Source organism: Oncorhynchus clarkii, chromosome 26 (assembly GCF_045791955.1).
Source record: "Oncorhynchus clarkii lewisi isolate Uvic-CL-2024 chromosome 26, UVic_Ocla_1.0, whole genome shotgun sequence".
Classification (NCBI taxonomy): Eukaryota; Metazoa; Chordata; class Actinopteri; order Salmoniformes; family Salmonidae; genus Oncorhynchus; species Oncorhynchus clarkii.
The window spans coordinates 27,202,052-27,225,852 of NC_092172.1; the positions used below are offsets into that span (position 1 = coordinate 27,202,052).

Here is a 23,801-nt window from a genome sequence, read left to right on the forward strand (position 1 = left end):
CACACACACACACACACACACACACACACACACACACACACACACACACACACACACAATGTGGATTTGATCAGCCCTGCTCCCTGCAGTTACAGGGAGATCAGTGACATTCTTCAAGGCCAGAGAAAGATTAAAGATGCTCTCTGTCTGTCAGGGTTCTGATCATATATTCACAAACGAGGCCTGTGAAGAACACATCTTTAAAGAGTGGCTTGCAGGAAATAACATGAATACTTATTCTAATGACAGACCATTATACTAATCATATAAATGTCCCATTACAAGAGGAGCAGATTACACCCCAGCGTAGTGTTCAGATGCCCTTTTTCATGTTAGACTGCCAGGCTAGCCTTTATTGGTTAGCACATCTCTGTTTGAAAATGATGTTTGTAAACCTAATATTCACAATATTCCCTTATCAACAGCTAGACTTCTGAACCACTATGGTTTAGTAACATAATCATCCTCTATAATGTCTGTTTTAGTCATGAAGCATGTAGTATCTCTTTCTAATATACTACAATCATACGATCAACCATAACGACATCCACTGCTATGTGAAATTTGGCTCAAACCATAAAGATAAAAAGCTAATGACATTGTGCAATGTGCATAATACAGAACACATGCCGAGGGCCATTTGTGCACAACTGCAAAGATATCCAGTCAGACTAGTTTCTATAGGACTTCATATTTCACTGGTAATACAATATGCACTTATGGCAGTGGAACATTGAAGATCAGGACATAAATTAATTTGACTTTCACCCAGGTTTTGCTTCAACGGGTGAGGCCTTGGATTCTCTAATAGCCAAACCCTGGCAGAGTGAGGAATTTAATATCTTATTCCCTTCTGTATGTCTTTCAATTAAAACATTTCCATATCACTCTTCAATACATCTCTTTCTTAGGTATACACAGTGCACCTATTACGTCCGTCGTCGGAATGAGACCAAAGTGCAGTGTGGAAAGTGTACATCATCTTTATTTAAAATTGTAACGGCTCTCGTTGGTAGAAGGAAGAGTGGACCATAGTTCTGTCAGGCAGAAACACTAAACAGAAAACAAGATCCCACAAAACCCAAAAGGAAAATGACAACTTATATGTGATCCCCAATCAGAGACAACGATAGACAACGATAGATAATCAGCTGCCTCTGATTGGGAACCACACTCGGCCAAAACAAAGAAATAGAAAACATAGACTTTCCCACCCAAGTCACACCCTGACCTGACCAAACATAGAGAATAATAAAGATCTCTAAGGTCAGGGCGTGACAGTCCCCCCCCCCCCCCCCCCCGCTTGAGGCTCCCCCCACTTCGGTGGCGCCTCTGGTGGAAGGGATCGTCGCCGGGGCCTCCGGACCGTAGATTATCGCTGCGGCCTCCGGACTGGGGGCCGTCGCTGGGGACTCCGGACTGCGGATCGACACTTGAGGCTTTGTGCCGTGGATCAACACTGCAGCCTTCGGGCCATGGATCATCACTGGAGGCTTCGGGCCATGGATCATCACTGGAGGCTTCGGGCCATGGATCATCACTGGAGGCTTCGGGCCATGGATCATCACTGGAGGCTTCGTACGTGGAGCTGGAACAGGTCTGACCGGACTGAGGAGACGTACTGGAAGCCTGGTACGTGGAGCTGCCACAACGCGTCCTGGCTGGATACCCACTTTAGCTCGGTGAGTGTGGAGAGCTGGCACAGGATGCACTGGGCTATGAAGACACACTTGAGGCATAGTGCATAGAGCCGGCGCATGATATACTGGACCGTGGAGGCGCACTGGAGGTCTGAAGCGTAGAGCCGGCACAACGCGTCCTGGCTGAATACCCCCTGTAGCCCGGCAAGTGCGGGGAGCTGGAACAGGCCGGTCTGGGTTGTGCTGGCGAACTGGGGATACCGTGCGTAGAGCTGGCGCAGGATATCCTGGGCCGAAGAGACGCACCGGAGACCAGGAGCACTGAGCCGGCACAATCCGTCCTGGCTGCGTACCGGGCTGTGAATGCGCTCTGGAGACACCGTGCGTGTCACCGCATAACACGGTGCCTGACTGGTCACATGCTCCCCACGGTAAGCACGGGGAGTTGTCTCAGGTCTAAACCCTGACTCTGCCAATCTCCCCGTGTGCCTCTCGGGCTTGTTTCGAGGTCGCGAAACCCGGTGTCGACGTTGTTCCTCCCTCGCTACCTCCGTCTGCTCCCATGGAAGGCGATCCATTCCGGCTTGGATCTCCTCCCACGTCCAGGATCCTTTACACTCTAAGATGTCCTCCCATGTCCTGTCCTCCTGGCCACGCTGCTTGGTCAGTTTTTGGTGGGATCTTCTGTAACGGCTCTCGTTGGTAGAAGGAAGAGTGGACCAAAGCGCAGCGTGGAAAGTGTTCATGATTATTTTATTTAAAAACCACTCAAACAAGAATAACAAAAGCGAAAATGAAAGCACACAGATCTGTCAGGCAGAAACACTAAACAGAAAACAAGATCCCACAAAACCCAAAAGGAAAATGACAACTTATATGTGATCCTCAATCAGAGACAACGATAGATTGGGAACCACACTCGGCCAAAACAAAGAAATAGAAAACGTAGACTTTCCCACCTAAGTCACACCCTGACCTGACCAAACATAGAGAATAATAAGGATCTCTAAGGTCAGGGTGTGACAAAAATGAACACCAAAAAAAACAACAAAAGATAAACGAACGTAAAGTTCTGCAGGGCTATACAGCTACTGTGCAAAAACATGGTCCCACAAACTCAGGTGGAAAACAGGCTGCCTAAGTATGATTCCCAATCAGAGACAACGATAGACAGCTGCCTGTGATTGGGAACCATACTCGGCCAACAAAGAAATAGAAAACTAGAATGCCCACCCAAATCACACCCTGACCTAACCAAATAGAGAAATAAACAGGCTCTCTGAGGTCAGGGCGTGACAACACCAAATGGCTTGTTTCGTAAAACTACAGTACCATAGAATAGCTGCTAACTTAAATACATCCAATCAAATAAGAGTTGCTGTGTTTATAGATACACCTCCCAGAGTGAAATGGTGATGACATATTTTTCCTTTTTATTTTATTTAATTTAAATTGTCTCTTACAACAATTACAGACAATGTTAATCATGTGTCTTATTTCTCCTTAAAGCAACAGAGAGAGAAGTCATCCAAGGCCATTACAACATCAATGTCTCAATTCTGCTAAATGGCAGAGGAAAGATAATAGACATGTGTGCATGCATAATAATTAACTGATGATGAGAAGATAAGAGCCCTTCTCTCTACAGGTGTGGAACCACTAATCAATTGCCAGTGAAAATGGGGTAAAAATGTGTTTTGTTTTATCCCACATCTGAAATTAAAAAGCTATTTAGAACCACATTTTCCAACAAAGTGCTTTTCATTTATCTTCTAAAACACATTATTCAATCACACTTTCCATTTGTATAATGGTAATATTTTCCTGTAATTTCCCGCTTCCTCTGTGATGGGTATTTGTGATATGGGCTTTGTGAAAAGGCTATTCCCTTCCAGCTCTATTCACTCGCTGGTAATAAATGTACAATATATTTCAGATTAAATGTCTTGAGCAAATGAACCAGGGCCTTGGACAGTCCACCAAATACTGATGGATCACTTTTGCACCCTGGTGGTGACATACAGAACTGTTGGTATGTTTATATGCCCCCTGGTGGCAGAAAAGGGCATTGCAGTATCATGTATTTGTATCTTTGGGAACCATTTACTTTATGGGTAATAACAAGCAGGCTGCTGTCTACCCAAACACAGAGCTGTAACAGCTTCCTGATGCAGTGTTATGTAGTGATGGAGCCTAGGACTGCTGGAGTGATCAGTAATATGCTGTACAGCTGAAAAAAAAACTGCCTTCAAAGCCTACTGATTTGGCTGCTGTTTGGTTTAGCCTGCGGCAGGATTGGAAGCTTTTGAAATAACTGATTGTAACTGCCACCTTAGAACAGAGGTGTGTGATAGAGAGTGAGATAGAGATGGAGGTAAGAACAATAAAGGACATTAGTCAGATTGAATCTGTACATTTACTACCATGTCTCATTGTTGTTACAATGACCATACTGGCACATTAACAGGATATAAACATGGCACTGTGGACACTGAAGGTAGAGTTGAGAGATTGAGAGAGTGTTCTGGACCAGCAACAGTAGACAGAGTAAGGAACCTGTGGCAGGAAGTCTACATCACAGATCGGGGTGTGTGGCTGGTAGGTCTACATCACAGAGCGTAGTGTGTGGCTGGTAGGCTACATCACAGAGCGTTGTGTGTGGCTGGTAGGCTACATCACAGAGCATAGTGTGTGGCTGGTAGGCTACATCACAGAGCGTAGTGTGTGGCTGGTAGGCTACATCACAGAGCGGGGTGTGTGGCTGGTAGGTCTACATCACAGAGTGGAGCAGGGTGTGTGGCTGGTAGGCTACATCACAGAGTGGAGTGTGTGGCTGGTAGGTCTACATCACAGAGCGGGGTGTGTGGCTGGTAGGTTACATCACAGAGTGGAGCAGGGTGTGTGGCTGGTAGGTCTACATCACAGAGTGGAGCAGGGTGTGTGGCTGGTAGGTTACATCACAGAGTGGAGCGGGTTGTGTGGCTGGTAGGTCTACATCACAGAGTGGAGCGGGTTGTGTGGCTGGTAGGTTACATCACAGAGTGGAGCGGGGTGTGTGGCTGGTAGGTCTACATCACAGAGTGGAGCAGGGTGTGTGGCTGGTAGGTTACATCACAGAGAGGAGTGTGTAGCTGGTTGGTTACATCACAGAGTGGAGCGGGGTGTGTGGCTGGTAGGTCTACATCACAGAGTGGAGCAGGGTGTGTGGCTGGTAGGTTACATCACAGAGCGGGGTGTGTGGCTGGTAGGTCTACATCACAGAGTGGAGCGGGTTGTGTGGCTGGTAGGTTACATCACAGAGTGGAGCGGGGTGTGTGGCTGGTAGGTTACATCACAGAGTGGAGCAGGGTGTGTGGCTGGTAGGTCTACATCACAGAGTGGAGCGGGGTGTGTGGCTGGTAGGTTACATCACAGAGTGGAGCGGGTTGTGTGGCTGGTAGGTTACATCACAGAGTGGAGCGGGGTGTGTGGCTGGTAGGTCTACATCACAGAGTGGAGCAGGGTGTGTGGCTGGTAGGTTACATCACAGAGCGGGGTGTGTGGCTGGTAGGTCTACATCACAGAGTGCAGCGGGTTGTGTGGCTGGTAGGTTACATCACAGAGTGGAGCGGGGTGTGTGGCTGGTAGGTTACATCACAGAGTGGAGCAGGGTGTGTGGCTGGTAGGTCTACATCACAGAGTGGAGCGGGGTGTGTGGCTGGTAGGTTACATCACATAGTGGAGCGGGTTGTGTGGCTGGTAGGTTACATCACAGAGTGGAGCAGGGTGTGTGGCTGGTAGGTCTACATCACAGAGTGGAGCGGGGTGTGTGGCTGGTAGGTTACATCACAGAGTGGAGCGGGGTGTGTGGCTGGTAGGTTACATCACAGAGTGGAGCGGGGTGTGTGGCTGGTAGGTTACATCACAGAGTGGAGCAGGGTGTGTGGCTGGTAGGTCTACATCACAGAGTGGAGCGGGGTGTGTGGCTGGTAGGTTACATCACAGAGTGGAGCGGGGTGTGTGGCTGGTAGGTTACATCACAGAGTGGAGCAGGGTGTGTGGCTGGTAGGTTACATCACAGAGTGGAGTGGGGTGTGTGGCTGGTCTGGTACCAGATGACACAGGGGTTGATGGACAGTTGTGCAGCATTGCCTTTCTCTGCAGACAGGTCCACCTTCACCTGCAGAAAGGCCAATCTGTACACACACACATGCACGCACGCTGCCACAGCGAGAGAGAGAGAGAGAGAGAGAGAGAGAGAGAGAGAGAGAGAGAGAGAGAGAGAGAGAGAGAGAGAGAGAGAGAGAGAGAGAGAGAGAGAGAGAGAGAGAGAGAGAGAGAGAGAGAGAGAGAGAGAGAGAGAGAGAGAGAGAGAGAGAGAGAGACACCATCTCACTAGCTATACATCACATCTGGTCATGTCAAATAGCCACAGACAGACAGAGAAGTAATAGAGGTGATTGTATCATAGTGCTACCCAATGGGATAGTCATCATTTGTTCAACTTGTTTATGGCTTAATCATTAGAATAGTTCACTTCCATTTGATTGACTAAAGAAAGTGACCCAAAACATAATACAGATAATTGTATTTGCCCATATTTGGGTGATGAGATAGCATAAAAGTGTAACTGGCAGAATGACAGATATCTTACTTTGAGGAGTTTGGGTTAAGAAGATGGAGGTCAGTCGCAGCTTGATATGCCTTCTGTTTCATCTTTGTCTTTCTCTGTAGTTTCTTTAGTCTCCTCAGCGGTGGCCTTACTGGTCGAGCTGGCCGACGCTGGTCTGGTCTCTGACTTTTTAGAAGGGTCCACCACGACAGCACCCCTGCTGGTGTTGCACCCCATGGTTCTGTCCAGTGGGAGACTGATTAAAACAGACGTCCTGTTGAGGTTGTTGGTTTTTTATGAAGTCTGAAAATAACTGTTGTGGAAGCAGGTCCCCCTGCTTTCCAAGACGACCAGGAGACTTCCTATAGGGCTGAGCCTGCATGGGCACCTGTGTAACCATAGAAATAGAATCCCTAGAACGGACATTCTGATTCAAGTTAATGGGTCTGAGGGCCTTCCCCATTCTAGGGATTCTATTTTCTATACTGACCTCTCAGGGTTTTAGTTGACAGGCCTTTGCTGATTGGTTCTTAGAGGATTATTGTGATTTGCTTGCCAAGCAACATCAGTTAAGACTGAACTTCCCATAGCGCGTCAGGACATAGTTACTGATAAACAGTATGGGTATTGTTTGTTACTCAATCACTAGGCCGTCATGGAAACCAATTTTCCCCACTATGAAAAGTGAATGGCCATTTGTTCACGTGTTTTTCAAAATATGCCATTTTGAAAATTAACTAAATAACCATTTTACTATATCGACATGAGACTAATATACCAAGACTGGTATGTCACATGCTGTTTATGACCTTGTTGTCTATGAGTGACAATATATTCAACATGGAGCTATGTTTCTTTTCCACAGTGGCTCTCACTATGTTGTGGTAATGTTGACGGTAGGGTAAGGAGATGTGGCTGGTAGGTTACAGCCACACACCCCGCTCCACATAGTAACAACTGAGTTATGTTTATCCAACATCACAATACAAAGAAGTAAAGGATTTGTACCACAGATCAGTACAAATGAAACACTGGTAGAGAAATGCAACATGTAAAACTGAAAGTGCCAATTAAACATAATATTATCTAACATCTGGTCCTAACAGATATATTACATTGTTTAATCATTTAAAAATATTATCTAACATCTGGTCCTAACAGATATATTACGTTGTTTAATCATTTAAAAATATTATCTAACATCTGGTCCTAACAGATATATTACGTTGTTTAATCATTTAAAAATATTATCTAACATCTGGTCCTAACAGATATATTACGTTGTTTAATCATTTAAAAATATTATCTAACATCTGGTCCAACAGATACATTACGTTGTTTAATCATTTAAAAATATTATCTAACATCTGGTCCTAACAGATATATTACCCTGTTCAATCATTTAAAAATATTATCTAACATCTGGTCCTAACAGATACATGTATAATCATTTTAAAAGGCTCACCAATATGTCATATATCTGTGTTTGATATGTTTTTTCTATTTTGAATACTGCACTGTGGGGTATGGCTTACAAGTTGAGCATTTCACTGTACTTGTGCATGTGACAAATTCAACTTGAAAATTGAAAGTAATTACTACTGTATGTTCCAGAGAGAGACCCCTCCCTCTCACCAAAAACAAACTGTACACAGTGCTCAGTACCAACACAAATCATTTACTGCTTCCTTAGGTAACTAGGACATGGTTCACAGAGGACTAAAATGTTGAAATATATACTGTATATGATATGTATAATATGATATTTGATACAGAGCCCTAGTTACCTTCAGATTATTACAATACCCTAATTATTATTACAAATCAGCTTTTCTAATCATGAACATTGCTTGCTAAGAGAACTTCACTGAGTGCTAATGATGCCAATTCTTTCTAACATTGTAGATCCACATCATCCATTCTCCTTGCAGGTCTACACTTATTGGAAGAATATGGACCACAGACACTGATGATGGAAGTATGAAGCATGGCGGTAAGTCAACGAAAGTGAGATGTCATCAATGTGTCCCCTTGTGTGCCGTTGCTTGGTGCTGTGCCTTGGCCCTGGTCTGGGATTGTTGCTGGTTCTGGGCCCTGGTCAGTGCCTGGTTGAAGTCCTGGCCGAGGTCCCTGAGCTTTCTCTGCCAGTCTGAAGGTCTATCCTGACAGGGTCTCTTCACAAGCGGCCCACCCTCCTCCTCACCGTCCTCCTGCAGCTGGGCTGCACAGCGCTTCCTGGTGCGTGATTGAAATGTCCTCATCATGTCATTGATCTCTCTCAGATGCTGTGGGATACAGTTGGGATACAACGATTAGCAACACACATGACTAGATGTGTACTGTGTATTTACGATGACCAGGCCTTTTGCTTTTCACAGTAATTTAAGTTAAAATATGTGTAATGTTAGTTAGGTTTCAGACAGGAAGTATAGAAGAGGGTTAGTTAGGTAACCGTTAGCAGGGTTATGTCCAACCTCTGACCTTTGAGGGGCTTCTGCTGACGTAGTAGAGGAACCCAGTGCGGGGGGAGGGGTGTGTGCTGGGCTTGTGGGGGGAGATGTAGAGGGAATGGTGGTTGGAGGGGCGGAGTCTGCGCAAGGATCCAATACGCTGAATGGGGTATGGCGAAAGGGGAGGGGTTTCAACCTGTGCATGGAAAAATGACCAGAATGTCGTCAGAATCTCTGGACAGTGATGAAAGCACTGGGCCTAGGAACAATGCACTGTATCTGTACAAGGACTGCTCTTACTTCTATCAACCTGTAAGTACCAATGATGTTATACCTCAGTTTGGACATATTTGAGACCACTGGTAAAGTGTTTCCTACGTATTGTGTATGACGACTACTGACTCCATTAGGTAGTATATGAAAATGTCCCCTCACCCCGGCTATGGTCAGAGAGCTGGAGGTGTAGCGCAGGGCAAAGTCCTTCATCTGTTTGACATAGACGGTGTTGTAGAAATAGATGAGGTGTCCTCTCTCCTCCTGGTTCTGTCTACAGGGAGATCTGCGTCCTGTAGGATGGGTGGGAGGGCTCTGGTCGGTAAGCAAGCTACTGCTGGGGTCCACATCAACTGGAAAACAGAGCAGCATCACATTCAAAAATCATTCTTCATGAAATAATTTGTTAATTCATGCATATTATGATGCAAACATATCCATGTGAATGTATATATTTTTCTATTTGTCTAACTGTTTTCTCTGTTGGATCCTCCAGGAGAGTTTTGTGAGGTCTTGGTGTTTCTCCCTGAGATCAGAACACTTCTGAATACCTGACAGAAGGACAATACAGACTTCATCAACTACACAATAACAAACTAGCTGGATTTAACTCACACACACAAAAGCAAGCAAAACATTGATCTCCTTACACAGTTGCTTGCTTGAGGCTGAGTCTTGTAGCACTGCATGATGAGCTTGAAGGGCATGTCCACTTTGGTTACCTGCATGAGCAACACACAGCATAAACATGGAAATGATGTAATATATTACATTATAATCATCAATACACAGCTGAAGAGGTATAGAAGGCTGAATGCCTTGCTGTCGATCACCCAAGTCATAAAACCATCTGCATTAAGGAAGTATAGCAAAACGTCTAGAGGCAAAGCAAATAGTGCTACCTTGGCCATGACATAGATGGCACACATGAGTATTTGGTCCAGGTGTCGGTCTAGCATGAGGTCAGTGCAGTGGACCAAGGAGTGTTCAATGCAGGTCCAGATCTTCAGCCGCAGAGCCTCACAGATGTCCAGTTTAACACAGATGTCCCTCAGACGCATGCTCACCAGGTGGTAGACCTGAGACAGGGAGGGGAAGGAGTATGGCCTTTGTCTTGTGGATCTTGTAACTAAATATCTAGGCTCATAGCATTCAGGCCAGCTCAGGTATGTAGAAATCTGAGTAAAGCCTACCTTGCGGAGGAACAGTGAGATGGAGCCCTTACTCTGGGTAGAGGGTAGAGGGTTCTGGAGCTGCTGGGTAGAGGTGCTGGAGACTTGCTGTGGAGGAATGGGCTGACCTACAACACTGAGGGTAAATGTGATGGCTCCCCGGTTATTGGCAATGCCTGGGTGTGGAAGAGGTTTAATTGAACAAATAGCACTGGTTGTTGTGATATGTAAACAAGGTATATAACATGTTTATTATAAGAAGTATTACATTATGTCAGTATTCTATTAGGGTTGTCATTTCTATGGCCATCTTGGGTTTCATCTGAGGGAAAGTCTTTACCTCGAACCGGTATGGTGACTGACTGGTCATTGTTAGGGGTGACAGTGGCTGATGTGACTACAGTCTGTCCAGTAACAATGACAGAGGAGGACTGGGATGGGCTGACTGGTGTGGTAGGGCAAGCAGCCGTCTTTGAGCCAGCAGGGGGTGAGCTGTAGCGTTCATGGTGGGTAATCGGGGAGTTCAGGTCAATTCCATGGATCCCATTCACAAGGCTTGGGGTCAAGTGTGAAGGGGTGGGAGGGATCTTGGCCATCTTGTCTGTGTCCTCTGAGTATTGGGGGAGCATCACCTTGAACACACATAGAACCATCTGTTACCTTAAGTTTGGGATCATTTTGTTTCCTCTATTGAATGGAACGACAGCCGCCATGCTGCCATATTAGACCAACTTGTTTTGAGTGCGCCAGCGGTGTTGCTCTATAAATTTTGAGAGGGTGCACTGTATATTTTGCCCAGTTGACAAACAGGTGAATTTGAACCTTTGCCCACTGACCTGATGGTATGCAGGCAGCTGTCCCTGACCCTTAGCAGCTCTGATCTGGTCCCAGAGTGGCGAGTCTCTCCTCCAGGCCAGACTCTCCAGGATCTGCTCCTCTATATGGGTCAGATGCCTGACCACACCTGGCAGCAAGCCCTCCTCAGCCCGCAGCACCAGCTCTATCACCTGGCACACACCACACACAGTAGAGGGTTAAACAGCACCTAAATTGATCACTAAGATTACAATAGACGTGTTTGAACCCAGGACGTCTGTATGCCCCAAGACTGTGTAAGCCCTCTGAGCCCAAGCCTAGGCATTAGCTTGAGGAGCTAACATAATGCTTCAGTTTTCAGGTAAGGTTACTTATCACGTGAAACCACCTCCTTTACACAAAACCTACGATGTTACATTACAGTATGACATGTACTGCAGGTGTTTTGCGTAGATGTTACCTTGTAGAAGTCGTATGGCGCCAGGCTAAAGATGTCAATGACCAGGGGGAAGCTGCCTGGTGGCTGATGGGAGAAGATTACCATCTCCAGACAACAGGCCACTAGAGAACGCTGGAACAGATCATGCTCCAGAATGCCCTGCCAAGAAACAAGTCATCAATGACAACCTCTATACTATACATGTCTATACAACAGTGCCCCCAGAGGGAATTGTAACGTGAACGCGTAATGACACTAAACAATGCAGTTCCAGTCATACACAGCAGAGGGCAGAGGACTCACTGAAATGTCTTTGGCTCCCAGCCTCTTCCTCTCCTGATTGATGACAGCCTCTAGAACCCTGTAGTACAAAGCCTCTGTCTGGCTGGAGAACTTCACTCCTCTCTCTACAAACAACAGGAAGTTACTGAAATGTCAATATATCAACACATGCATATACACAGACACAAACACACACACACCTCTGTCTAGGCTGCAGTTCTCTTCCCATGGTTCCTGGTAGTGCTGGATGAAGGTGTGGAGCATGTCTCTCAGTCTAGTGGAGATGGCCTCACTAGGGTTTCTGGCACAGGACCTAAACAAAATACACCTTAAAGAACCATACAGCCACTTTTCTACTTTTCTTCCTCCAAATCAGAACCAACTCCATAATGGGAAGAATGTGTAACATACAGTGCCTTGCGAAAGTATTCGGCCCCCTTGAACTTTGCGACCTTTTGCAACATTTCAGACTTCAAACATAAAGATATAAAACTGTATTTTTTTGTGAAGAATCAACAACAAGTGGGACACAATCATGAAGTGGAAGGACATTTATTGGATATTTCAAACTTTTTTAACAAATCAAAAACTGAAGAATTGGGCGTGCAAAATTATTCAGCCCCCTTAAGTTAATACTTTGTAGCGCCACCTTTTGCTGCGATTACAGCTGTAAGTCGCTTGGGGTATGTCTCTATCAGTTTTGCACATCGAGAGACTGAAATTATTTCCCATTCCTCCTTGCAAAACAGCTTGAGCTCAGTGAGGTTGGATGGAGAGCATTTGTGAACAGCAGTTTTCAGTTCTTTCCACAGATTCTCGATTGGATTCAGGTCTGGACTTTGACTTGGCCATTCTAACACCTGGATATGTTTATTTTTGAACCATTCCATTGTAGATTTTGCTTTATGTTTTGGATCATTGTCTTGTTGGAAGACAAATCTCCGTCCCAGTCTCAGGTCTTTTGCAGACTCCATCAGGTTTTCTTCCAGAATGGTCCTGTATTTGGCTCCATCCATCTTCCCATCAATTTTAACCATCTTCCCTGTCCCTGCTGAAGAAAAGCAGGCCCAAACCATGATGCTGCCACCACCATGTTTGACAGTGGGGATGGTGTGTTCAGCTGTGTTGCTTTTACGCCAAACATAACGTTTTGCATTGTTGCCAAAAAGTTAAATTTTGGTTTCATCTGACCAGAGCACCTTCTTCCACATGTTTGGTGTGTCTCCCAGGTGGCTTGTGGCAAACTTTAAACGACACTTTTTATGGATATCTTTAAGAAATGGCTTTCTTCTTGCCACTCTTCCATAAAGGCCAGATTTGTGCAATATACGACTGATTGTTGTCCTATGGACAGAGTCTCCCACCTCAGCTGTAGATCTCTGCAGTTCATCCAGAGTGATCATGGGCCTCTTGGCTGCATCTCTGATCAGTCTTCTCCTTGTATGAGCTGAAAGTTTAGAGGGACGGCCAGGTCTTGGTAGATTTGCAGTGGTCTGATACTCCTTCCATTTCAATATTATCGCTTGCACAGTGCTCCTTGGGATGTTTAAAGCTTGGGAAATCTTTTTGTATCCAAATCCGGCTTTAAACTTCTTCACAACAGTATCTCGGACCTGCCTGGTGTGTTCCTTGTTCTTCATGATGCTCTCTGTGCTTTTAACGGACCTCTGAGACTATCACAGTGCAGGTGCATTTATACGGAGACTTGATTACACACAGGTGGATTGTATTTATCATCATTAGTCATTTAGGTCAACATTGGATCATTCAGAGATCCTCACTGAACTTCTGGAGAGAGTTTGCTGCACTGAAAGTAAAGGGGCTGAATAATTTTGCACGCCCAATTTTTCAGTTTTTGATTTGTTAAAAAAGTTTGAAATATCCAATAAATGTCGTTCCACTTCATGATTGTGTCCCACTTGTTGTTGATTCTTCACAAAAAAATACAGTTTTATATCTTTATGTTTGAAGCCTGAAATGTGGCAAAAGGTCGCAAAGTTCAAGGGGGCCGAATACTTTCGCAAGGCACTGTAGTAAAACAACATGTGTTGTACACTGACCATAGATCACAGTGTACTCTACCATAGGCTACAGGCCCAAATACATTTCCCCTGCGGCACATTACAGTCTACTACAGTTACGTATGAGGCCCACACAGACACATGCCCACCATAGCTGACCTGAATGTTCTAGCCAGACTGTCACTGGGTACATGTCTCTGGGTTGCCATGACGACCTCCAGCCGCTCACAGCACCTCCGCTGGTAGAGTATAGCTCCGTGTCAGTCAGTGGAGTAGCAGTGGACACCTGTACATAATGCATACACCAGGCAGAGGTTTGAAAACCCTTTAGAGCGGTACATGAGACCGTATAAATAGGATCATCATTATACTTCCTTGCATGAGAAACATGTGAAACAACAGTTTAAATTTACAACACGAACCACACAGTAATGATATTAAGTCATCTCAGAGATAATTGGGCCCAAAAGGCTTGTGTACTGTATTTAGAGTCAGATTAATGTGTGTGTGTGTGTGTGTGTGTGTGTGTGTGTGTGTGTGTGTGTGTGTGTGTGTAGGGAGGGGGCTGGCCTTCAGCTATGAGATGAAAACGATGATGAACTGCAAAAATACGATATTTCCTGCTGAAGAGGAATATTCAGATTTAGCGTTTTTGAATGTTTCTCAGCTTGTCTAGCAGTTCTACAGTTCTGCTGTGGAAGGATTCAGAGAGAGAGAGACTTCACCATTATTAAATAAATCAAAACAGGAACATTTTACATTTGGTTAAAATAAATAATGAAATAATCTCAACAGATAAAAATGTTGTCCTGTGTGCTACATACACTGTACTTCGGCTATCCCCATAGGAGAACCCTTTGAGGAACCATTTTTGGTTCAAGGTAGAACCCTTTTGGGTTCCATGTAGGACCCATGTAGGTTCTCTTATGGAGACAGCCGTAGAACCGTTTGGAATGTACAGTACTGTATATCCCTCCACTAGAATCCCCCATACTTTAATAAAGACAGCTTCTCCATCCTAGAGGGGGAGATCATAATTTCCAGACCCAGGTAAATGTTCTAGTCTGTGGAGACCTAAACGCCTGAACTGAACAAGAACCTGACACACTCAGAACACAGGGGGACAAAAACCTACCTGGAGGTGTCAGCATTCCCTCGCCAATATGCCCAACAACTACGACAAAACAACCAACAAAAACGGGTCACACAACTCCTGCAGCTCTGTCACACGCTGGGTCTGTACATAGTCAATGTTAGGCTTCGAGGGGACTCCTACGGTAGGTACACCTACAGCTCATGTCTTGGCAGCAGTACTATAAACTACTTTATCATCAACCTCAACCCAGTGTCTTTCAGAGCGTTCACAGTCAGCCCACTGACACCCCACCTATACAAATGTATGGAATGCGGTGTTGGGGGAAAACATGTACACAAACAATGTGTACATGTATGCAGTTAAAATTAGCCCAAAAAATTGAGCCCCACCCTCTTCAACATTTATACCAACAAACTGGCGAGGGCTCAGTCTGAAGCACCTGGCCACACCCTACTAGACTCTGAAGTCAAATGTTTGCTGTTTTGCAGATGATCTGGTGCTTCTGTCCCCAACTAAGCAGCACCTAGATCTTCTGCAGATTCTGTCAGACTTGGGCCCTGACAGTTAATCTCAGTAAGACAAAAATAATGGTGTTCCAAAAAAGGTCCCGTTTCCAGCCACACAAATACAAATTCCACCTAGATACTGTTGCCCTAGATCACAAAAAACAATATACAGTGCCTTGCGAAAGTATTCGGCCCCCTTGAACTTTGCGACCTTTTGCCACATTTCAGGCTTCAAACATAAAGATATAAAACTGTATTTTTTTGTGAAGAATCAACAACAAGTGGGACACAATCATGAAGTGGAACGACATTTATTGGATATTTCAAACTTTTTTAACAAATCAAAAACTGAAAAATTGGGCGTACAAAATTATTCAGCCCCTTTACTTTCAGTGCAGCAAACTCTCTCCAGAAGTTCAGTGAGGATCTCTGAATGATCCAATGTTGACCTAAATGACTAATGATGATAAATACAATCCACCTGTGTGTAATCAAGTCTCCGTATAAATGCACCTGCACTGTGATAGTCTCAGAGGTCCGTTAAAAGCACAGAGAGCATCATGAAGAACAAGGAACACACCAGGCAGGTCCGAGATACTGTTGTGAAGAAGTTTAAAGCCGGATTTGGATACAAAAAGATTTCCCAAGCTTTAAACATCCCAAGGAGCACTGTGCAAGCGATAATATTGAAATGGAAGGAGTATCAGACCACTGCAAATCTACCAAGACCTGGCCGTCCCTCTAAACTTTCAGCTCATACAAGGAGAAGACTGATCAAAGATGCAGCCAAGAGGCCCATGATCACTCTGGATGAACTGCAGAGATCTACAGCTGAGGTGGGAGACTCTGTCCATAGGACAACAATCAGTCGTATATTGCACAAATCTGGCCTTTATGGAAGAGTGGCAAGAAGAAAGCCATTTCTTAAAGATATCCATAAAAAGTGTCGTTTAAAGTTTGCCACAAGCCACCTGGGAGACACACCAAACATGTGGAAGAAGGTGCTCTGGTCAGATGAAAACAAAATTGAACTTTTTGGCAACAATGCAAGACGTTATGTTTGGCGTAAAAGCAACACAGCTGAACACACCATCCCCACTGTCAAACATGGTGGTGGCAGCATCATGGTTTGGGCCTGCTTTTCTTCAGCAGGGACAGGGAAGATGGTTAAAATTGATGGGAAGATGGATGGAGCCAAATACAGGACCATTCTGGAAGAAAACCTGATGGAGTCTGCAAAAGACCTGAGACTGGGACGGAGATTTGTCTTCCAACAAGACAATGATCCAAAACATAAAGCAAAATCTACAATGGAATGGTTCAAAAATAAACATATCCAGGTGTTAGAATGGCCAAGTCAAAGTCCAGACCTGAATCCAATCGAGAATCTGTGGAAAGAACTGAAAACTGCTGTTCACAAATGCTCACCATCCAACCTCACTGAGCTCGAGCTGTTTTGCAAGGAGGAATGGGAAAAATGTTCAGTCTCTCGATGTGCAAAACTGATAGACATACCCCAAGCGACTTACAGCTGTAATCGCAGCAAAAGGTGGCGCTACAAAGTATTAACTTAAGGGGGCTGAATAATTTTGCACGCCCAATTTTTCAGTTTTTGATTTGTTAAAAAAGTTTGAAATATCCAATAAATGTCCTTCCACTTCATGATTGTGTCCCACTTGTTGTTGATTCTTCACAAAAAAATACAGTTTTATATCTTTATGTTTGAAGCCTGAAATGTGGCAAAAGGTCGCAAAGTTCAAGGGGGCCGAATACTTTCGCAAGGCACTGTACCTACCTTGACCTACACACCAGCACCACAGAAGCCCTCTATGGTTATGAGGTCTGGGGTCCTCTCACAAACGATTAATTCACAAAGCCCAAATTGACTCTATGCAGAATTATGAAAAAACATCCTCAATGTAAAACGTAAAACTGCAAATAATGCATCCAGAGCAGAATTAGGACGACTCCAGCTAATGATCAAAATCCAGAAAAGAGCAATTAAATTCCACAAGAGAGATGAACCTGAAGAAGAGTCCCCTCAGCCAGCGGGTACTCTGTTCACAACAGGACAGCAACACAATTAGATCCAACCAAATCATGAGAAAACAAAAAGATAATTACTTGACACATTGGAAAGAATCAACAAAAAAACTGAGCAAACTGGAATGTTATTTGGCCCTAAACAGAGAATACACAGTAGCAGAATACCTGACCACTGTGACTGACCCAATATTAAGAAAAGCTTTGACAACGTACAGGCTCAGTGAGCATGGCCTTGCTATTGAAAGGTCACCATCGGCAGACCTGACTCTCAAGAGAAGACAGGAGATGGAAACCTAGCTGCATTTCCTAACCTCCTGCCAAATGTAAGACCATATTAGAGTCACATTCAGTGCATTCAGAAAGTATTCATACCCCTTGACTTATTCCACATGTTGATGCGTTACAGCCTGAATTCAAAATGGATTAAATTGATTTACACACAATACCCAATAATGAAAGCATGTTTTTTAGAAATGTTTTCTAATTTATTGAAAATCAAATACAGAAATATCTAATTTACCTAAGTATTCACATACCTGAGTCAATAGATGTTAAAATCACTTTACAGTCTTTCTGCGTAAGTCTCTAAGAGCTTTCCACACCTGGATTGTACAACATTTGCACATTATTATTAAAAGCTCTGTCAAGTTGGTTGATCATGGCTAGACAGCCATCTTCATGTCTTGCCATAGATTTTCAAAATTGTAATTAGGCCACATTTAATGTTGTCTTGGTAAGCAACTCCAGTGTATATTTGCCTTTTTGTTTTAGGTTATTTTCCTGCTGAGAGGAATTTGTCTCCCAGTGTCTGGTGGAAAGCAGACTGAATCAGATTTGCTTAACGGCAGGTAGCCTAGTGGTTAGAGCGTTGGGCCAGTACCAGAAAAGTAGCTAGAGCGAATCCCTGAGCTGACAAGGTAAACATTTGTCGTTCTGCCTCTGAACAAGGCACTGTTCCTAGGCCGTCAATGTAAATAAGAATTTGTTCTTAAATGGCTTGGCTGGTTAAATATATTTTTTTACTCTATTCTGTTTCTTTTTACTCTACAAAACTCCCTTGCTGATGACAAGCATACCCATAACATGATGCACCCACCACCATGCTTGAAAATATGAAGAGTGGTACTCAGTGATGTGTTTTGCTGGATTTTCCCGAAGCATAATACTTTGTATTCAGGACATAAAGTTAATTTCTTCGCCACGTTTTGCAGTGTTACTTTAGTGCCTTGCTGCAAACTGGATGTATGTTTTGGAATATTTTTTTTTCTGTACAGGCTTCCTTCATTTCACTCTGTCCTTTAGGTTAGTATTGTGGAGTAACTACAATGTTGTTGATCCATCCTTAGTTTTCTCCTATCACAGCCATTCAACTCTGTAACTGTTTTAATGTCACCATTGGTCTCATGGTTAAATTCTTGAGCAGTTTCATTCCTCTCCTGCAACTGAGCTGGGAGGGACGCCTGTATCTTTGTAGTGACTAGGTGTATTGATACATCCAAAGGGATATTCAATGTCTGATTATTTTATTTGACCCATTTACCAATAGGTGCCCTTCTTTGCATTGGAAAACCTCCCTGGTCTTTGTGGTTCAATCAGTGTTTGAAATTCACTGCTTGACTGAGGGACCTTACAGATAATTGTACAGTATGGTTCGGTTACAGAGATGAGGTAGTCATTCAGAAGGTAGTCGTTCATGTTAAACACTATTATTGCACACGGAGTCTATGTAACTTATTATGTGACTGGTTAGGCACATTTTTACTCCTGAATGTATTTAGGCTTGCCATAACAAAGGGGTTGAATACTTATTGACTTAAGACATTTCAGCTCTTAATTTTTAATTAATTTGGTAACATTTCTAAAAACATAATTCCACTTTGACATTATAGGGTATTGTGCGTTGGCCAGTGACACAAAATCTAAATTTATTCCAAATAAAAATTCCGGCTGTCAAGCAACAAAATGTGGAAAAAGTCAAGGGGTAGAGGATCTCTCTATGAGTGTGTGAAAATGAAGTTAAACTGGTTTTGTATATAAACCAGATAAGTCAGTGAGTGGGGAGGTGGATGCTGATTCTGAACATGTTGTGTACTATATCTGAGGAATCATTCAAGTTATGGTAAGTCAGTGAGATAAGCTGGGTGTGGTTATTGGGAAGGTATTTGAGGATGATGCTAGCAATGACTGTTGTTATGGGTTGCAGGTGATAATCAGTTTTACTTTGTCCACACTAAGGAGTATCACTTTGGGTAGAGACCAACACAGAGAGAGAGACAGAGAGGGAGCGAGGGAGAGCAACAGAGAGGTAGAGAGAAAGACAAAGACCAACACAGAGAGAGGGAGCGAGGGAGAGCAACAGAGAGGTAGAGAGAGAAAGAGCAAGAGAGAGAGAAATAGAGGGCTACAATCTAAAATGTAAGGTTATACCAGGTGAAGTTCTCGATATTCTGACGTGATTCATAACTGTACACCTGTAAATTACAGCCAGAGCTAGGCTGAGGCTGGACAGGCCAATGTTGAACCACATCAATTCCTGTGTTCTGTCAGAGTCAAACCTGTACACTGTGTTCCTATGCACTGTCACACAGTACACCACGAACATTGAATCTAAAAATACCTTTCATTCATTCCCTACGAGCAACCTTACTGTTCCAACCCCAGACACTGGCCAACAGGCCTGGGTTCAAATACTATTTGAAATCTTTCAAACACTTTAGCTGGGCTTGATTGAGCTTGCATGGCGCAATTGAACCAATAGAATAGTCATATAAGTGCAAACCCTGCTCATATGGCATTACAGCCTTGTTCTAAAGCAAACGCTACAATTATTTGAAAGATTTCAGATAGCATATGAATCCAGGTCTGCTGGCCAACCTATCCCTCTCTCACTCTGCAGTATTGGGACGAAGCCTTGGTTGGCTTGGCTCTACTCCATCCACTACCAGGAAAATTGATTTAGCTCACCTCCCACTGAGTCAATTCAACCTTCCTATCTGTTCTGTGGAAGTTGATGGTTATAGTAAGGCTTTAACTCTGTCACTGTAACATCCCTCCTGAGAGCAAGCTACAGTCATAAGGGAGAGGTAGCTACTATGAGCCGTGTGCTGGGTACTAATATTACTATGCATATGCTCTCACCCATGTGGGCTACACACCGGATGTGGGCTAGTGGCCCACCAACTGACAACATGCGTCACCAGCTGCCAACTCCTTCAGAATCAGTTTATATCATCTTACCCACCACCACGCCTCTCTCTGTTCCCATGTTGGCTCTCTGTCACACTGCAATATCTTTAGAACTGACTGACTGCAGCGTCAGTGACAACCTCCAGAATACTTGTACTTTCTACAGTCATTTTGGGGCACACACATCATTCAAAATACATATACAACTAAAGTGTTTTGCATCCATTTCAGAGAAATGGAACAGAACAATGTTGCATTTTATCTTGGCAATCTAACAACCCCTACCAGCCACAAATCATACATGATCATCATCCATAATAACATCAGCTAGACACACATCAACCCAGGACAAACAACATCCTGTGACATGTTATTTCCTGTAGTGTTACAGAGACAAAGAGAGACAAAAGAGCTGCAGTGATGCAACAAGCTACTTACAGAGGCTCGTGAGAAGGATGTGAATCTGTTTTGTAGAGGCTTGGAGACACACTGCCTCTCTGCTTCTCTCTCTGTGGGACTAGCCAGGCTGAACAGCTGTGGGTGTGTGGGTGAGCATCAGAGCAGCACAGAGCAGTGAGCGCTACTATAAGTCTACAGGCAGGCAGCAGCAGGCTGCAGTGCACTGAGACAGAGAGGAAGCTGAAGCTCTGGCTCAGCCCATTGGCTCACAGCTCACAACAGACAAGCCCCAACTTGTCATCTGCAATGGGTTGCTATGATAAGAGGCCTGAGGGCTGAGACTCACAGAGCAACAAGCGCCCCCTGGGGTGGAGTAGGAACATAATAGGGCATAAAGGAAGCAGAAGAAAAGCAGTACATTAATAAGTAATACTTTACAACAATATATACTATATCAGTTTTGAAAATGTCTTTTTAACCACACTATTAACTGAGAACTTATAATCCTATATTTACAGTTGAAGTCAGAAGTTTACATACACTTAGGTTGGAGTCATTAAAACTCATTTTTCAACCACTCCACACATTTCTTGTTAACAAACTATAGTTTTGGCAAGTCGTTTAGGACATCTACTTTGTGCATGACACAAGTAATTTTTGTAACAATTGTTGAGACAGATTATTTCACTTATAATTCACTGTTTCACAATTCCAGTGGGTCAGAAGTTTACATACTCTAAGCTGACTGTGCCTTTAAACAGCTTGGAAAATTCCCGAAAATGATGTCATGGCTTTAGAAGCTTCTGATAGGCTAATTGACATAATTTGAGTCAATTGAAGGTGTACCTGTGGATGTACTTCAAGGCCTACCTTCAAACTCAGTGCCTCTTTGCTTGACATCATGGGAAAATCAAAAGAAATCAGCCAAGACCTCAGAAAAAGAACTGTAGACCTCCACAAGTCTGGTTCATCCTTGGGAACAATTTCCAAACGCCTGAACGTACCAAGTTCATCTGTACAAACAATAGTACGCAAGTATAAACACCATGGGACACCACGCAGCCATAATACCGCTCAGGAAGGAGACGCGTTCCGTCTCCTAGAGATGAATGTGCTTTGGTGTGAAATCTGCAAATCAATCCAAGAACAACAGCAAAGAACCTTGTGAAGATGCTGGAGGAAACAGGTACAAAAGTATCTATATCCACAGTAAAATGAGTCCTATATCGACATAGCCTGAAAGGCCAATCAGCAAGGAAGAAGCCACTGCTCCAAAACCGTCATAAAAAAGCCAGACTACGGTTTGCAACTGCACATGGGGACAAAGATGGTACATTTAGGAGAAATATCATCTGGTCTGATGAAACAAACTGTTTGGCCATAATGACCATCATTATGTTTGGAGGAAAAAGAGGGATGCTTGCAAGCCGAGGAACACCATCGCAAATGTGAAACACGGGGGTGGCAGCATCATGTTGTGGGGGTGCTTTGCTGCAGGAGAGACTGGTGCACTTCACAAAATAGATGGCATCATGAGGCAAGAAAATTACAGGGAAATATTGAAGCAACATCTCAAGACATCAGTCAGGAAGCTAAAGCTTGGTTGAAAATGGGTCTTCCAAATGGACAATGACCCCAAGCATACTTCCAAAGTTGTGGAAAAATGGCTTAAGGACAACAAAGGCAAGGTATTGGAGTGGCCATCACAAAGCCCTGACCTCAATCCTTTTGAACATTTGTGGGCAGAACTAAAGAACCGTATGCGAGCAAGGAGGCCTACAAACCTGACTCAGTTACACCAGCTCTGTCAGGAGGAATGGGACAAAATTCACCTAACTTATTGTGGGAAGCTTGTGGAAGGCTACCCAAAACGTTTGACCCAAGTTAAACAATTTAAAGGCAATGCTACCAAGTACTAATTCAGTGTATGTAAACTTCTGACCCACTGGGAATGTGATGAAAGAAATCAAATCTGAAATAAATAATTCTCTCTACAATTATTCTGATATTTCACGTTCTTAAAATAAAGTGGTGATCCTAATTGACCTAAGACAAGGAATTTTTACAAGGATTAAATGTCAGGAATTGTGAAAACTAAGTTTAAATGTATTTGGCTAATGTGAATGTAAACTTCCGACTTCAACTGTATATCGCCAGTGAACAATAAATAACATTGTAATTCTGGATACCTTGAAGTGCCTGTAACTGGGTCAATGTGAAAGAATACAGAAAGACAGGCTTCATGGATAGTCAGAATATGTTTAATAAAAATAATTAAACTTCAATTTCCTCTATATAACTTCATAGAAAGTAATCCAATAAATTACACATGACTTTTTAAGATGCTTGTCCTCCCCACTACATAACATATTATTCCACTACACAGACCACAACTTGTCCTCCCCACTACATAACATATTATTCCACTACACAGACCACAACTTGTCCTCCCCACTACATAACATATTATTCCACTACACAGACCACAACTTGTCCTCCCCACTACATAATGTATTATTCCACTACACAGACCACAACTTGTCCTCCCCACTACATAATGTATTATTCCACTACACAGACCACAACTTGTCCTCCCCACTACATAACATATTATTCCACTACACAGACCACAACTTGTCCTCCCCACTACATAACATATTATTCCACTACACAGACCACAACTTGTCCTCCCCACTACATAACATATTATTCCACTACACAGACCACAACTTGTCCTCCCCACTACATAACGTATTATTCCACTACACAGACCACAACTTGTCCTCCCCACTACATAACGTATTATTCCACTACACAGACCACAACTTGTCCTCCTAACTACATAATGTATTATTCCACTACACAGACCACAACTTGTCCTCCC

At 43.7% G+C, this 23,801-nt stretch overlaps 1 protein-coding gene across 4 annotated transcripts; it reads right to left on the reverse strand.

The window, feature by feature from the left end:
- Positions 1 to 7,181: 7,181 nt before the first annotated feature.
- Positions 7,182 to 21,222, reverse strand: LOC139384409 (retinoblastoma-like protein 2). Of its 4 annotated transcripts, XR_011628855.1 has the most exons (15): positions 20,957 to 21,222; positions 13,844 to 13,970; positions 11,864 to 11,976; positions 11,685 to 11,788; positions 11,403 to 11,540; positions 10,963 to 11,133; positions 10,467 to 10,758; positions 10,148 to 10,302; positions 9,857 to 10,033; positions 9,605 to 9,676; positions 9,427 to 9,505; positions 9,117 to 9,307; positions 8,713 to 8,877; positions 7,597 to 8,516; positions 7,182 to 7,489 (listed from the first exon to the last, which is right to left on the reverse strand). XR_011628855.1 is itself a non-coding variant. In XM_071129167.1 (14 exons), the coding sequence occupies exons 2-14, from the start codon at positions 13,891 to 13,893 to the stop codon at positions 8,250 to 8,252; spliced, it is 1,974 nt and encodes a 657-aa protein (XP_070985268.1). In that variant the 5' UTR covers positions 13,894 to 13,970; positions 20,957 to 21,222; the 3' UTR covers positions 7,367 to 8,249. The 4 variants fall into 4 exon arrangements, 3 of the variants coding, with proteins under 3 accessions (XP_070985268.1, XP_070985269.1, XP_070985270.1); XM_071129167.1 differs by having other exon boundaries at positions 7,367 to 8,516; XM_071129169.1 differs by lacking the exon at positions 7,182 to 7,489 and having other exon boundaries at positions 8,265 to 8,516; positions 8,706 to 8,877; positions 20,957 to 21,142.
- Between the last annotated feature and the right edge of the window lie 2,579 nt (positions 21,223 to 23,801).

Coding starts and splice junctions, on each gene's coding strand:
- LOC139384409 (XM_071129167.1), bottom strand. CDS start 13,893: ATGGCAACCCAGAGACATGTACCCAGTGACAGTCTGGCTAGAACATTC. Junction 11,789..11,863: donor GAACTGCAGCCTAGACAGAG/GTGTGTGTGTGT, acceptor TGTTGTTTGTAG/AGAGAGGAGTGAAGTTCTCC. Junction 9,677..9,856: donor CCATCTATGTCATGGCCAAG/GTAGCACTATTT, acceptor TTGCTCATGCAG/GTAACCAAAGTGGACATGCC.